This window comes from Tricharina praecox (assembly GCF_024521635.1).
Source record: "Tricharina praecox strain CBS 144465 chromosome Unknown BZA05scaffold_58, whole genome shotgun sequence".
NCBI lineage: Eukaryota > Fungi > Ascomycota > Pezizomycetes > Pezizales > Pyronemataceae > Tricharina > Tricharina praecox.
The window spans coordinates 43,634-59,244 of NW_026250460.1; the positions used below are offsets into that span (position 1 = coordinate 43,634).

The 15,611-nt window shown below is 51.9% G+C and overlaps 4 protein-coding genes across 4 annotated transcripts; 2 read left to right on the forward strand and 2 right to left on the reverse strand.

Annotated features, from left to right (window-relative positions):
• Positions 1–1,636: 1,636 nt before the first annotated feature.
• Positions 1,637–2,212, reverse strand: BZA05DRAFT_422984 (uncharacterized protein; the record flags this gene model as incomplete). Its single annotated transcript, XM_051485849.1, has 4 exons — positions 1,637–1,689; positions 1,759–1,821; positions 1,901–1,990; positions 2,056–2,212. The coding sequence occupies 4 exons, from the start codon at positions 2,210–2,212 to the stop codon at positions 1,637–1,639; spliced, it is 363 nt and encodes a 120-aa protein (XP_051334596.1).
• A 7,209-nt stretch (positions 2,213–9,421) lies between these two features.
• On the reverse strand, positions 9,422–10,452 carry BZA05DRAFT_439867 (uncharacterized protein). The gene is made up of 4 exons (XM_051486559.1): positions 10,369–10,452; positions 10,146–10,295; positions 9,748–10,083; positions 9,422–9,697 (listed from the first exon to the last, which is right to left on the reverse strand). Exons 1-4 carry the CDS (start codon positions 10,381–10,383, stop codon positions 9,503–9,505), a joined length of 696 nt encoding a protein of 231 aa, XP_051334597.1. The 5' UTR covers positions 10,384–10,452; the 3' UTR covers positions 9,422–9,502.
• A 425-nt stretch (positions 10,453–10,877) lies between these two features.
• Positions 10,878–11,524, forward strand: BZA05DRAFT_477912 (uncharacterized protein; the record flags this gene model as incomplete). Its single annotated transcript, XM_051488331.1, has 2 exons — positions 10,878–11,371; positions 11,437–11,524. The coding sequence occupies one exon, from the start codon at positions 10,878–10,880 to the stop codon at positions 11,361–11,363; it is 486 nt and encodes a 161-aa protein (XP_051334598.1). The 3' UTR covers positions 11,364–11,371; positions 11,437–11,524.
• A 1,185-nt stretch (positions 11,525–12,709) lies between these two features.
• On the forward strand, positions 12,710–13,247 carry BZA05DRAFT_413671 (uncharacterized protein). Its single transcript, XM_051485206.1, has one exon. The coding sequence runs from the start codon at positions 12,731–12,733 to the stop codon at positions 13,202–13,204; it is 474 nt and encodes a 157-aa protein (XP_051334599.1). The 5' UTR covers positions 12,710–12,730; the 3' UTR covers positions 13,205–13,247.
• Positions 13,248–15,611: the final 2,364 nt, after the last annotated feature.

Below are 15,611 nucleotides of genomic sequence, written 5' to 3' on the forward strand. Positions count from 1 at the left end.
TGCGGGGCATGCCAAACAAAATTGGCATCATGCCCCCATCGCAACCGTCGTGACAGACCTAGTAAGCGGACTTTGATACGTGTCCTCAACCATGCGATAATTCCCAAATGTCCCTGGGCTAACGCGAATATCGAATAGGGCCGGGCAAGACATTACAGGCAATATGGTTCTGGTCCCCCGGGCTTCCAATAAGAGGCGCCCGATTCGTCGGACGCCAAAGCATTTGAGACAACATGTCCCACTTGCAAATCCGGTTACGTCACGCTGGATAGACCCGGGTAAGTGTTCTCTTAACCATGCGATAATACACAAGTATCCCACAGCTAATGTGAATACCGAATAGGGGCCGGGAACGACATTGCAGGCAATGTCTTTCTGGTTTCCCGGGCGGCCATCAATTGGCCTGGGAAAACACCGACCAGGCCACTGGGACATCCCCGACTCACAGGGTTACCAGGATGGCACTCAGCACGACGACGAATAGCTTGAGCAACAGGTTTACGATGAGTTCTTGAATTTGTTTTACAAAGGGCGGCTAGAAATTACATAATGGATACGCAATGCCCCCTGGCCCACATGACTCGTGCCGTGGTTGTTGCGCTCCGCCAGGCAATCGCCGCTGGGATGATTCAGCTTGGTGACAATGAGCTTAAAATCCGTAAGACCAGAATGCTGGTCGTCCCTGCGGTGACAATATGGAACTCCGGGGACGATGATGCTGGCACACCAGATTCCCCCCAAGACCTGAATGCTGGTCGTCCCTGCGGGGACATATGGAACCCCGGAAGCGGCTACACGAGAAGAGATAGTATGTCGGCCACTGAAGCAGCCCACCCCGGGCCATACTTGCCCTGCGAACAAGAACGGAGGAACTACAGTCAGGTTTTCATCCTGCCACCACAACCTCAACAAGCGTCCCAATTGGCACACGTGCCGGCGCGGCTGGCGAGTTCATATGTAAGTGCTTTCCAGTTGTTCGTTCGCTGTTTTATTCTTCCTTGCGTGCAGGCTGATGGTTAAGGCAGACTCTGCCAATGATCGGAGATCAAGTGACGCTGGTGGTAGATTTGATGAACGTACCTGGCCAAAGCCAGGTGCGAGGGGTATTACCCCTAACTCGCCGAGACAACCCATGATCGGAGATCAAGTCACTCAGTTGGCAGTCGAGATGAAGGAGAAAGGCAAGGTTGAGGAAGGGGAGAGGCTGCGGCGGTGGGTAGGGAAGGCTGAACCATGGTCGATGCGATTTGTGGACGCGTGGGGTGGACCGTTAGGACGTGATGGGACGGGGGCGGGCCTCGAGCCGAGTCAGGTGCAGAGGTGAGTGAACCCCTTGAAATTCCATGGCCACAGGTTACGTGGTGAGGTTTTTTACCTTCGGGTTTTCTTCCTAAAAAAATCGTCTCCCTGGCCGCTGCGCGAGGGGGCGACGTTTTCTGCTTTGTTCAGCCTGCTTTGCTGCTAGTCTGTTTGATGGGTGCGTATTTGAACCTATAGAGTGCTACTGGAGCTATACTGCGAGAGCTACCTACATCTACTCGAAGTGTTTACAGCGTCACGGCGTGGATATCAGGGAGAGGGAAAGAGGGGGAGGGGAGATTACTTTCTCCGCTCTCAGGGTGGGAACTGCTATTTGTTACTCACGGAAACCTTCCTTCTTCTTTCTTTGCTCAAAAAAATGCAAAACCTCTGGATAGGCTAGTAGTCAACGCTAGAGCAACATGAAGATCACGAAAGTGAGACGGAGGTTGCACATACCGTCCGTGAAATACACCATGATGAAGTAATGGACGAAGACGCTCCACCAGTTCGCGCCGGTTTCTGTCAACTTCGAGAACGTGATAAGCAACATCTCGAGAGGGGAGCTTGGGCTAGAGCGTAGGTGGGTTATGCCACATACCAAGGGCCCTGGGAATGTCGATTAAGCCCTGCTTCAGTTGCGTGTATACGTAATCGATGAAGTCACGTTCGGAATCGGTCCTCGCGTTAACTAGTATCGTTATGTCAGTGATGGACGCGGCGCAATAGAAACACTGGGTAGGCTGCAACACGTACCCCTGCGGTCCAACACACGGATGTAGCTTAGGACAAGCTTGGGGAGGCGTTCGAGGACGGTAAATAGTAGGACTAGGTCTTTAGCAATCTTCCGGCGGAGCGCCTCGATCTCGGCGCGCGTTCCCTCCGCGATATACAGGTTCTGTGGGTCCATCATTGTGTGAGCTTTGGGGGTCTGAAACTGGAAGGTTGGAGAGAAAAAGATGAGCGTGAGTGATTGATGCTGTTGGAATGGGGAATTTAGAGATGCGGTCGGAATGGGGAACTGAGAAAAGCGGGGGAAAGGGGGGGTTCTTATATGATCCAATCGTGCCCTTGGATTACGGTCATGGTTCAGTTACTGCACAGGTACGAACAACCTTTTTGACACTAATGAAGTCCAAATACAGTCTACTTATCATTATCCTCGGCAATCTAACAATACGACCCGCGCGGGCGAGACTCACTGACTCTAACCACACGGAAATCTTAATGGCAGCAGATGTCACGATACATCAAGCGACTTTCCGCCATCTCGACCGCGAACCGCAATGGTACTACATAGAAAACCGAATGGTTTTGGCTATACAAGCACAATCCTCCGGCCATTCGAAGGAGTGTCTGGGCGCATGGCAAGCAGGCCTGGGCATAGTCTGTCCGGACGGAAGACTATTGGGGCCGGCGGAGCGGTCCCGTCTGGAGCGACGATTTGGCCGGACGAATCGGGCTCCGTCCCAGGTCCAAAAACCCCGGGACCCGAGTTAGACCCCGTGGGGCCCGGAAATGTTTAGTGCAGAGCCGGCTGGCTACGACATGTACGGTGCCGGCTATCCGGAATACTTTGGCCGATGAAATTTTTGCATCCGATATGATACGCGATTGAGCAGCGACCAACGGAGAGGCACATAGTGTAAGATCTGCCGGTACAGGTGTCTCCTATGCCGTCTACTTCCCATATCCGTCTGTTCCTCGCCGTGCTGCCAACTCCTTTGACACAGCGCCCACTAAGCGAAAACGGGAGAGAAAGAGTGAGATTAATACAGTAACATTCTCTAAGTACATGATAACCGCACATAAATAATCAATCTTCCACCATACATGCTGCGTCCGCTCTCTACTCCGCCGCCACGTAGCTCACTCCATCCTCAGTGAACCGCGTCACCGATCGTTCCTTCTTCTTTCTGTCTTCGAAGAAACTCAACACCTCTGGATAGTAGTAGTTAGCGCTAGAGAGCCATGAAGACCACGAAAGATAGAGGACAGAGGTTGCACATACGGTCCGTAAAATGGACCACCAAGAGGTATCGACGGAAGACGGTCCACATATTCCGGCCGGTTGCTGTGGACCTTGGGAACGGTGATTAGCAATATCTCGGGAGAGGGAGCTAGGGTAGATGGGTTATGCCACAATGCACATACCGAGGGCCCAGGGAATTTCCGTCAATGCCTGCTTGAGTTTGTTGTAGGCGCAATCGATAAAGCCACGTTCGAATGCGGTCTTCGTGGTGACTAGTATCCTGGTGTCAGAGAAGGGCTCGGCGCAATAGAACCACTACGGTGGGAAGGGTTTAACAGGTACCTGCCCGCTCCAACAGATCGATGTACCGAAGGACAAGTCCGGGAAGGCGTCCAAGGTGTTCATGCAGTAGGACTGGGTCGTTCGTAAGCTGGAGGTGGAGCCCATCGATCCTGGCTAGCGTTACCTGGGAGATATAAAGGCTCTGTGGGTCCATCATTGTCAGCGTTGGGGGGTCTCAACTCTGCCGTTTGGAGAGGAAAGGATGAGGGATATGAGTGATCGATGCGGTCGAGATGGGCAACTGAGAAGAGCGGGGGAAAGGAGGGGGGGAGTTTATATCATGCATTCGTGCCATTGGATTACGGTCATGGTTAAGTTACGGTACTGGTATGAACAAGCTTTTCGACATAGTTGAAGCCAGATAGATCTTTTTTAGCTCTGTTGAAGTTTATATGGAGTATTGGTATCATTATTCCGGAACGTTCAAAAATACCGTTCGCGCGGAGTCCACCTTAACCATATCGAAGGCATAATTAGCAGAGAATGTGACAAAGTCCCCGCAACATACCGCGAGCGCCACGATCCTACGCAGAAACTTAAATGGTTCTAACGATGCAAGCAAAGTTCTACGGCCAATGGAAGACACATTTGGAGGCGTGCAAAGGCTTGAGGTCCTGGTGACAACACATACTCAGCATCCTTCTGACTGCGTTGCTCGTGGCATGTCAACTATCACCATTCGGGGTCTCGACTTTACATCTTACCCCTTACAAACGATAAGCACAAACTATAGATTCTTCCAGATCCCCCGAAGCATTGAGTGTATGAGGAAGTCGAGTCTTCTGCGCCACCGATCTCCACAGCCACTTACGTTTCGGCATATTTCCACCGTACGAACAAGCTTTTGACAGTCTTGAAATCTAAATAGAGTGTGCATGTCATTATCGCCGGAAAATCCAAAAATATGATCCACGCGGAGCCTTCACAGAAATGTACGTCACGGGAAAGATACCAACATGCTTTTTGACACTGTAGAACTTTAAATAGAGTCTACGGCGTAGTTATCATCCCCGCAAAACGAAAATCACGATCCGCCCGGACGCAACTCTCACCACATAGAAATCGTAATCATCACTAGGCAGCTGATGTCTGGTTCCACGAAGCGTCTTTCCCGTCATCTCCACCGTAAGCCACACCACTGGGACAGCGGGACGCAGTAATGCAAAAACTCATCGCGATTCGAAACATTTCCGCAGGCCACTGGACGAATCGTCACAGATCAGGGCGACTCTTGCAGTCCCTACGATTTGAAGAATACGTAGTATATTTTTGGCGGCCTTGCATTTTGCGGGTTAAAGTTCGATCTCTCCACCTTTCGCCTTACTCCGTGCGAATAGTAAGCTCAAGCCCAACTTTGTGTCAGATCCTGCATAAACGTGAGTTTATGTCGAATTCAAGTCGTCTGCCCCGGGCCGCGACCAAAGAAGACTTTTCGTTCCGTCTCTGCATACGTAGCCGTCTCCGCATCTTCATAAGTGTCCGTCTCCGTCTCCGTCTCCAGCTGCTCCTCCGGCTCGTCATCAACCTCCCCCACCCTCTCCTTGACCGCAACCTGAAGCTGATAGGCGCCGTTATATCTCGTTCGTGGTGAGGCTCAATCACAACTGCAAGCCTGAGGCGCACGTTGCTCAAACAGGTAGGCATGTGGTTTACATCCTGCCGATGCTACTACTGAAGATCTATAGAGCGGTACCTAGATGCTAATACCATTAGTAGACGGTATTCAAGAAAGGCATATGGATAAACAATTTGTGAGAACAGCAACATCGCGAAGTCACGCCAGACTCTATCATTAATTCCTCATCTGAGGTAGTCGTAACCACATCGATCTCCTTTTTCCTGAAAGACAACAAACACAATGCATATTCGGCTGCTCAACTTCAAGCATCATGCCTTTACATATAATCACCCTTAATACGATAGCATAAACTCCAGATGCCTCTTCCGAACTTTCAAGTATTGACTCTGTACACAATTATCCATCAGCCGGCGCCGCTTTTCTAGCAACATCGACAACAAGCCGCCGCAGTCACCAGAAGGAAAAGCAACACAGCAAAGACCTTCCGGAGCGGTGGCAGTCTTCAGAGGGATGCTAGAATAGCCAGGGTCTCAGGGGAAACTGTAAATTGCCCAAAGTAGTGTCCCGTGAACTCTTTGTTGTGTTCTTGGACAGCTTCGAGCATGAGGTGGCCCCTGGTAGCGAGTTCACGATCACCGAACGTAGCTTGAAGAACCGCGATGAGATGCTCCACATCTTCCAGCATAACGAGGCCATTATCGCGGATGTACGGAAGGATCTCGTTGATGGCGCAACCTTCAAGACGACTGATCGCGTAGGCAAGCCGGTGCCTCTTTGTCGGATAACGACGAGCGTCGCTGAACAGTTTCAGACGGAGCTGAGCAATGAAGACTCGAAGATTGTGGTCGGGAGTACCGCCGTACCTAGAAACGTTGGGAAGCGTCTCACCAAGAGCTTCGCGGTCATCGGGATCTAGTGGAGGTGTAGCGAGGAGGCGCGTGATGATTTCGCGCTGGAGGGTCACCTCGCGTTCGGCGGCATCGGCTCTGGCTGTTGCTTCGGCTAGGGTGCGACCCTCGGTAGATGTCTCGGGCGTAGGGACGTAATCAGGGGCATTGGTGATGGCAGTGGCGAGGTCGTGAAGGTAGCTGAGGGTATCGGCATCGTCGGTAGATGTGACCATAATGGAAGCCTGGATGCACCGCCAGAATTCGTCGGAGAAGGTTTTGATAACCGGCATGGCTTCGCGTCGAGAGGCAGGTTGACCGTGTTGGTAGAGGCGGGTCAAAAGTGAGCAGGTGTGGGTGGTGTGGAATGCGCAGTGACTGATCCGATGGATGACGAGTTGTGGGTGATGGTGCAGCGGGGTACTCGAGGATAAGAGCAGTAAAAGCAAGCGGTCGTATGATGATGTCGGGAGTATGTAGCAGACGATGAGTAGCTTGGGGAGAGGTTCGACAGAATGTAATGTAACGGGACAGGTGCGAGGGAAAGTCGTCCGTATGTAGCCACCGAGCCAGAGCGAGGATAGCAGCGAGGCGGAAGCTGGAGCAGAAGCAGAAGCGAGGCGAGAGACAAGGAGCAGATACAGAGAGTGGGACAACGCGAAGTCCAGCATACGGCGAGACTTAAAGACGCGGATCCAAAAACGTCACCACACACAATGCCCAATTTCGACAACACCTTTTCCCTCCCCTACGCTTCTATCCACCACACAATCTGTCCACCATCCCACAACTCACCACAACCAATACCCACTTTCAACAACACATCTTCCCTCCTCCACTAGTCCATCCCCGCAACAATCCGTCCACCATCGCAGCAGACATCAACCATGTCGAAACCTACTCCCTCGCGCCTGTATCATGCAACATCACCACAAGACCAAAATCCGAGCTCCGCCTAGGTATTCACTATGTTCACTACGACACTGCTACCACCAACAACATCTCAAGGCGGGTTTCTTCACTAGAGTCTAGCAGGGACGAGCTACGAAAACTGATAAAGCCGTGCCATCCCGACGTGTCGGATTCCCTACCGGAGACGACAAGTGTTCAACCGGCGCGCCGTGGTGTCCTCCGCAAGGGAAGGCATCCGCTGGTGTGTGATGAACCCCGAAAAGCTGGAGGCGGGGAAACCACGGAGCCACCAGGTCCTCAATGCACACATTGAGCGCACCAGAGCCACGACGGCGAACTGGCTGAAGGAGGTGGAGCTTGGCGATGGGGTCGCAGCTTAGGCTTAGATGAAGGGAGGACTAGACGCCTAGAACTGGGGCGGAGATGGATTCTACCCGATGGGTAACTGCGTCTAATGACGAGGGAACGTTTGTTCCCGTTGATATCCGTAGACACGGGAGGATCGGTGGTGTCTGGTGGAACCTGGTCAGGGGCGGTAGTATAGAAACCAATGATATCCGCGTTTGTTTGTCTTTTGCATTATCTTCTTATGCTGCTTATGTGCTCATGCCAATGGGTAGTCACTCGTCATCTTGTGAACTGCGTTGCGTTGTAACTCAAATATCTAATCTTGAGCATACCACGTTCCATCACTCACTTCCCAAGCTCGTATTCCTTAGATATAGTAGGCACTTCAAAAGAAAAGCATCAACGACCACCTCCCGCTGATGATGCGCAGCGCCGGCAATCGAAGACATGAAGTATGTATCAGATTTGACGGGATCTTTTTACACGTTACTGGAGCTCTACGAAACAAAAGAACACACAACTTGGCGAAAGCCGCAACGAAAGAAAACTTTTGATTCCGTCTTCGCATACGTGTGCACATCCGCTGACGTCTCCGTCCCCGTCCCCGTCACTGGTTGCTCATCCGGCTGCGCCTCCGCCACACAACAAAGACATTCCGTAGCGGTGGTAGCATTCAGCCGGATGCTAGAAAGGCAAGGGCCCTGGAGTAAATCGAAGGGGTCGCTTGGGAGGAAGTCGAAAGTTGCCCAAATTAGTGTCCCGGGAGCTCCTTGTATCCTTGTGGGAAAGATTGGAGCTTCTGTACGAGATCAGGATCACCGAAGGCAATTTGCAGAATGATGATGACATGCTCCACATCGTCAAGCGCGACAATGCCATTGTCGCTGATGTACGGAAGGTTCTGATGGATAGCGCGACCTTCGAGACGATTGATCGCATAGGCAAGCCGGTGCCTCTTTGTCGGATAACGACGAGCGTCGCTGAGCTGTTTGAGACGCAGCTGAGTAATGAAGGGTCGCAGTTTGTCGCGCATACCGTCGAACATAGGAGCGTCCGGAAGCTTATCGCCACGGGTTCACGGATCTCGGGAGGTAGTGCGTGCGTAGTGAGGAGGTGGGTGACAATTGCGCGCTGGAGGGCCATCTCTTATTCGGCGACATCAGCTCTTGCAGTTTCTTCTTCGGCTAGGGTGCGACCCTCGGGAGCTATCTCGGGCGTAGAGACATAATTGGGGGCATTGGTGACCACAGTGGCGAACTTATTAATGAAGTTGAGGGGAACGGTATCGTCGGGAGATTCCATCGTAGTGGTTTCCTGGATGAACTCCCAGAGTTCGTCGGAGAAGATTTTGATAACCGGCATGGCTTACCGTCCAGACGTAGGTTGACGGTGTTGGTATAAGTGGGTGAACAGTGAACAGGTGAAGGGTGTGTGGAATTCTGACGACTCTTCTGGTGATGGTGCGGCGATGTACTCGAGGGCGAGAGCTGCAGAAACAAGGAGTTTGGCGACGGGCAAAGCGGGAGTCGTGTGGCGAGGTCGGGAGAATGCAGCAGAAATCTGCGTAGCGTCCGGGCGATAGCGAGGATAGAAGCAAGGCGGAAGCTGGAGCAACAGCGGAAGCGAGGAGAAGTCCCGCAGACAGCGACACTCAAAGAGGGGGGCCCAAACTCAGGGGTGGTGGGTTGCTAACAAACAAGACGTTCTGTAAAGGAGAAAGAAAAAAACATACAGAAGCAGAAGAAGAAGTAAGTAGGAGAATTAACAGGATTCTCAAGGTGCCAACGAGCCGCATATGATTAATATGACTAATATGACGAATGTCCAATATCTTGGACGAGTGACGACCAGTGTTCTACATGGACCAGACCGGTCGGGCAACCGGTCTATCGGGATAAAATTCAGTAGACCCGACGGAGGCTTTTGTAGCTCAGGATATATCCCGACCCGACCAGACCGTACTCAAATTTTCTCAGGACTGGTCTATGTAGAACACTGAATGGGGCGGATAGAGCATTTACTTCCTGTTCACATTTAATGCAACTCGTAGAGATGTGATCCAGATTTTAGAAATTGTTCTGTCGCTAGAACCCGCACCGTCTTTGCCATTTACAGAATCAAAAATGAATGCCACACGGTTGCATCTACACCCACGCCACTATCTCACGGTGCGCTGACTGATCTGGAGAGCATTCTATGCAATTGTTGGTGACCCGTGAAACCAGTGTCGTGGTCCTCAGGATCATCGGCATGAATCAGTCTTGACGTTCCAAGATAGTCAATCTCGGGGAGGTTCTCGATCTTGTATTTCGGTGGACGGAAGAGGTTTCCGGCGCCGACAGAGAAGACGGTGCAGTGCTAAGGAATAATGAGCGGAAGCATGACCATGAACGTGGAGAGTGTCTCACCTTTCCCTTGGCCTCAATCGCTTCACGGATAGCTTTGTGTTCATCCAATGTTACCGCCTCCGCCGCCCAGATAAGATCCTCGATACCCTCTTCCTCAGCTCCATCGTAAATTGAGCAGATGCCGCGGTTGTACAATACCTCGCACGAGTGCAGCTTGTGGTCGAGGCCGAGTTGCTGGTAGTCGATCACTGGATTTCCGCGCATCTTCGCGTAGCATTCGTTTGCGTTCAAGGCAGCTTCTTCAAACTCGCCGAGCAGGAAGTTGCATACGCTCAATTGAAACCAGGCGATCGCTAGGTCTGGATCTTTCGTCACGGCGCGTATGAATGCAGTCACCTAAGAGATGGGATTGTTAGCGGGATCTTCCATGTAGAGTTGGAATCTGAACGTCGACTAACCGCTTCGCCGTGCCATCCGAACATGGAGTGGATCATGCCAATGTTGAAGTAGCCTTTCGCGGTGGGGTCGTTCTTCTCGATCGTCTTCACTGCAAGTTCGTAATCACGGGCTTCGTGGTGCTCGATTGCCAGCGCCCACTTCTCGAGCATCTGCGGGTGGACGTTAGATTGTATTGCTTGCGGAGTGTGTTTACCGATCTATCAGGCAGGATGGGAAGCACACCCCTTTGTGAGACATGGTTCTCTTCGCCTGGGCGGCGTGAGGATACTTGTTGATAGTACGTCTCGATTGAAGGTTTCTCGCAGGGTGTCGGTGTTGTGTTTCGTAGGTGTCTCTGTGAAGAAAATGACGACGTATGTCGGCTCTTGGCTCGGCGGCTCTGTGGTTTCCCAAAGCTGTCAATGTGAGATTTCGAGGCGGGTCGTATGGAGAACCTAATAGAGGCTAGCGGATCATGCCTTCGCATCCCAATCTATACACATCATCGCCAGTTTTCATCACTTGCCCATTTTCCAGTAGCTCACAGCTTTCCCACTACTATCATTTCTTTCACTTCTCAACTCACATCTCACACCTAAGTCGCACCTCACACCTCACAGTTCACACATCACACTCCCCAAATTGCTCACTACTAATCCTTAATAACCCCAATTCTTAGTAATCACCGTTCCTGCCCCGATCCCACATCCTACAACAATATCACCCGCCGATGTCTCCTACAGTCCCCACCCATGCAGTCTACTCCGTTTTTCCCGCAGCACGCTCTCGATGGAGTCCCTGACCACAAGATCCACGGCCGTCTTCATCCCGCCATCGTCGGCCTCCTTACCGCCGCCTGCATGCTCTCGCTTTTCGTCGCCATCTTCTTCGTCGTCCGCCGCGGAATGCGTTCAGTTAAGGAGCACGACGAGAACGCGCGCATCGACCGCGAGCGCATGGCCAGTATCAAGGCTGTTGGAGGACTCGACCGCATCTACGAGCTCGCCAACCAGGGCGACACCAGGATGCTGAACGAGTTCGTCCTCTCGAAGGCTCAGAGGGAGAATGCGGGAGTCCAGAGAACCTTTAAGGCTATCACGGTCGTCGCTGCCGACGGCAAGATGGTTACAGTCCAGCATCCGGTTCGTCGCGATTTGAAGGCCGAGGAGGAGGCCCAGAAGCTTGTGAGGAAGGCCTCAAAGAAGTCGGGAAGTCATCCTTCTTTGACCAAGGGATAAAAAGGCTGGTATGGGGATGACCTTCTCTAATGATTATGCTCGTCTGTCTCCCGTTCGAGGCTGACAGAAGCAGTCTACTACGCAGCTGAGGGGTGTAAACGGCGACAGTTCCTCCATAGCATACGAAGGAGCGCCTGTAGGCCGCCGATTCTCCAGATACGCTACCTGCGGATAGTCAATAAAATCCCTCTCGGCTTCCCAAAAGTGCCGATTGTCTGGCTGCTGTGTTCTGCTCAGCTCCCGTGTCCCACGTGTGTCAATCTGCCTTCAAACTTCTTCCTGCCCGTGATTGCTCTTGAAATCTCCACAATCGACCTTCTACACCCCTTCAATGATCTGTCGGCGTATGAGAGGGAGAGGAAACATTTACCATTCGTAGTATACTGTCTGCCTACCCAGTATATTCTGTATCTTACCATGAAGTCCCATATCACTCTCTGGTAGAATACCTCGGTCCTCTTCCCTCTACTTCGTGCTGGAAACATCGCGTTTCAGCATCATCTTCTGGCGATCGTTGCTGTCCGCCGTGGCAGAACTCGGCGCAAGTGTCTCTGTAGCTCGTAAATGTCAGCGATCTTCTCGACTTGCAGATCATTGGCGACAATGTACGTCTTCCTCGCCGCAGACCACGTCCCCGTCGATCTAATAGCAAATTACGGGCTAGTACTACGGGTCAGGATTCTTCTCGGTGCCCCAATTGAGGGCATGAGGGGCTACCGAAGCACGTCGACACGGCCACCTTGTTCATATTCATGATTTACAAACAATTCTGATCGTTAGTAGTCACGTTGGGCGTCCCGGCGGCGATTCGGTGGCAGCGGACATGCCCAACTGCCAATGGTCAGGGATGGCCGGGCCAGCGGTCGGGACAGTCACGTCACGATCATGGTTGAGTTTGTGGAAGAGCATGGGCTTTTCTACTGTCGATGATATAGTCCTTCGTTTGCTTATGCCTACGACGTGAGCGTATGTTAATTCCGCCCCTCGATCACGCAGTACAGCCAGGCCGATGTCGATTCTGCGGAACGGGGCTGTTCTGGGCAAATGGGCAGCTTTATCTTTGCTTCTTACGTAAAGGAAAATCCTGGAGGACCTGCGACGAACGGTTATTCAATGGTGCCGCATATTTACCAAATTCCAGACCCGCGCTTGGGAGTTGCTCGGAAGGGGAGGTAATGATTTTGGACATACGTTGCTTGATGATGTTCTTATTCTGTACGTGCGCGGATTGCGAATGTCGTTGCAGCCACTAGGCAATATGAGTGGTCTACGCTCAAATTCTGGTGCTCGCTTCGAGTACTGAGTCCTGGATGAAATTGGGCTTCACATATGGGACAATCACTACTCCCAGACGTAAATCTTATTTCATGCTATTTGTCCAACACAGATCTTATTGGTCCTCCACCACGGCTATTCATGCACCTGCTTCCTTCGCCTATGCCTGTTCCGCCTGCTCTCGCCATCGGTTTCCTCCGTCTCCACCAAAAATAAAACAGTGGGCGCCGCCACCGGCATCCCCCGCCCCTCCACTTAGGTATTTAGTATTAACAAACCCATTTCTCATCTGGAACTACACCACCACGCTTCATGCACCTCCTTCCTTCCTCTGTGCCCAATTCGCCCGGGCGCTGCCACCGGTCTCCTCCGCACCTTCACCAATTTGTGATTATCCAACAAATGTTTCCTTGCTGTCTCCCATCGCTGATTTTCAGGCACTGGATTCATCCATCTGCTCCTGTCTTCTACCCCCACGCCAGCGGTTTACGCTGTCGCGATCGAAGACACAACCGTGGACTCATCCACCGTTTCCGTCCGGACCTCCACCAAGCACGAATTCATGAGGCCAAATTCGCCCACCTTGGGGACGTCGTCCCCTACCTCCGCCTGTTTTCGAATCAGCTCCGCAACTAACATGGTAACTTCCCGTATCGGGAGCACCGAGAGGGACCTGTTGTCACATACCGAAGTTGCACGTCGTGCAGAGGGGTGGCAAGCCTGTTGCCGGGCAATAGGCTGGAGTACCGATTGCCTGTGGTTTTATGACGGAAAATGTCTGCGGTGACGCATACGCGCACACGGGGCTGCGCAGTGAGATCCCTCGCGGGACGGTCAAGGCATTCCACGGAGTCCTGGTAACTGCACCCACAGTGCAGCTTGCCAGCCTTGGCGTGCTTGTCTTGATGAAGTTGCGCCCACATGGCAGCGCACTTGCCGTAGACATAGTGGCCGCATATGTTGAATACGACGCCCACCGTGACGGCACCACGGCGACAGCTGCATGTCTGAGGGGCAGGTGGTTAGTAAATACCATGAGGCAAGTCAATAAAAAACGTACCGGTCGGGTCCATATTGAACTTTTTGTGGAGTTGATGACTTGGTGTCGGATTGTTAGTGGAAAAGAACAGGGATGTTGAGTGAAGAAGAAGGAAGGAGTCCGGGTCCCCCTGCTGTTTAAATAGCTGCCGCACAGCGGTAGCTTCCCACAACGCGACGCTAGCGGCGTGACTGGTAACCAGCGTCCACGCACATCGCTGAGGGTTGAGCCCTACGATTCGTTGCACGTTCGGCCTCCAATAGGCCTGTACTCTAGGTGTGGGCTGTGATGGCGTAAGAGTACGTTTGTCCCACCCGATGACTGCTTTCCACAATGACCCCCGCCGCGCTTGCCTTCCCACAACAACCACACATCGAACGACTCAATATGCTCTGTAGGTTCATCGAGAAACGACAACGCGAATGACATGGAAACAGTATGTGTAAGATACCACCATTAAGGTAATTCTTATGTATATCGCAATTGAATCAAAGTGATACCAGGAACACCCAAACAGGTGGTAAAAAAGGAAGCTATGCACAAGATCGTTTCAGGATTCGTAGTCTCAGACCTCTTCCTGGATGAAGCAGATTCAAGCTTAGCTTCCCAGGGCGGTAGTCGACCATCCGGCACCGTCTCCGGGCAGGCTTTGTAGACCAGCGAATGAAAATCCCACATACCCTACATGTACCTATAGATAACCTGATCGCGTTTGTTTTGATTGTTACTGTCTGGTTTGTTTTAATTATGCTGTTTTGTTTGTTTTGATTGTTCAGTCTGGTTTGTTTGATCCCTTTTGCTGGTCTGCACGCTGGACCGCACACCGGCGCCGATGTGTGGCGCCACGCCATCGGCAGTGTCCTAGCCTCCCGGTACATTCTGGGCCGTATAGCGAATCCGTCCTCGATTCGACATCCCTGGAAGACTACACTCCTTGTTCGCCTCAGCCCTGACTTGATTCCGTCCCTTCTCGGGCAAAACACCAAGACGAACTAGCCGGACGGTTGACCGCCCTGCATCTTTCTCGCCACCGCCGATGTAGAAAGAAGGATCTCGAACGTCACCGCGAAAAGAAATTGTCGACATGCGCTCGTCAGTGGAAGGCATTCGCCTGTTGGTTTATCACTCGACTATGGGCCTCTTTTGTTGTTGACGTTTTGGTAGTGGATATGCGTGATGATATTAAGATGTCTGAGATGAAGTCTAGCTAAGTGGACAGGATAAGACCGTTTTATGCTCAATCGTACAGAACGTAGAGCGAACACTCGTCAGAACATGAGAGATATGAGCAAGCCACAAGTCGGCAGACGTAGGAGAAACAAACACATGACAAACAGGGAAACAAACGCGTGACAAGGAAACGAAGTGATATCCGTAAAGGATGAATCAGGCAAACATCTCACAATCAAAATTTGTGCACATAAAGGATGTGAATTATCGACCCGATTTTGTAAAAGGGGTGGCGCCAGTCTCCCCGCCTAATAGGCTCGAGAGCGACTTCGTAGCTGCGGAGGTCCCGGGAATGTGGTTCGTACGATTTGCTGTTCCACGGAGCAAGGGTAATTAGTTGCAGCGGCTGTATTACAGGAATATCGGGCAGTGAAGAACTGGCAACGGCCTCACCATATCTTTGCAACGATAGAAGTAGCACCTTTGGGGGGAGAGAGGCTAGATGGCGAAAAGAATGGGAATTTCACATATCGCGACATCGCCAATGGCGCCACCGCTGCGACTGTAATCGCGAAGCTGAGCGATTCCCAGCGCAGAATGACTGATCCGTTGGGTGTCATCCGCCGATTGTAACTTTGGAGGTAGACTGCGGGGAAAGACGGCTAACAACAGTGGCATTTTCCAATACTACAATATTAAATGTGACGACTAGATATGCGGAGAAGGCAAGCAAAAAGGTAGTACGTTTTGTATGAGGGTAGAAA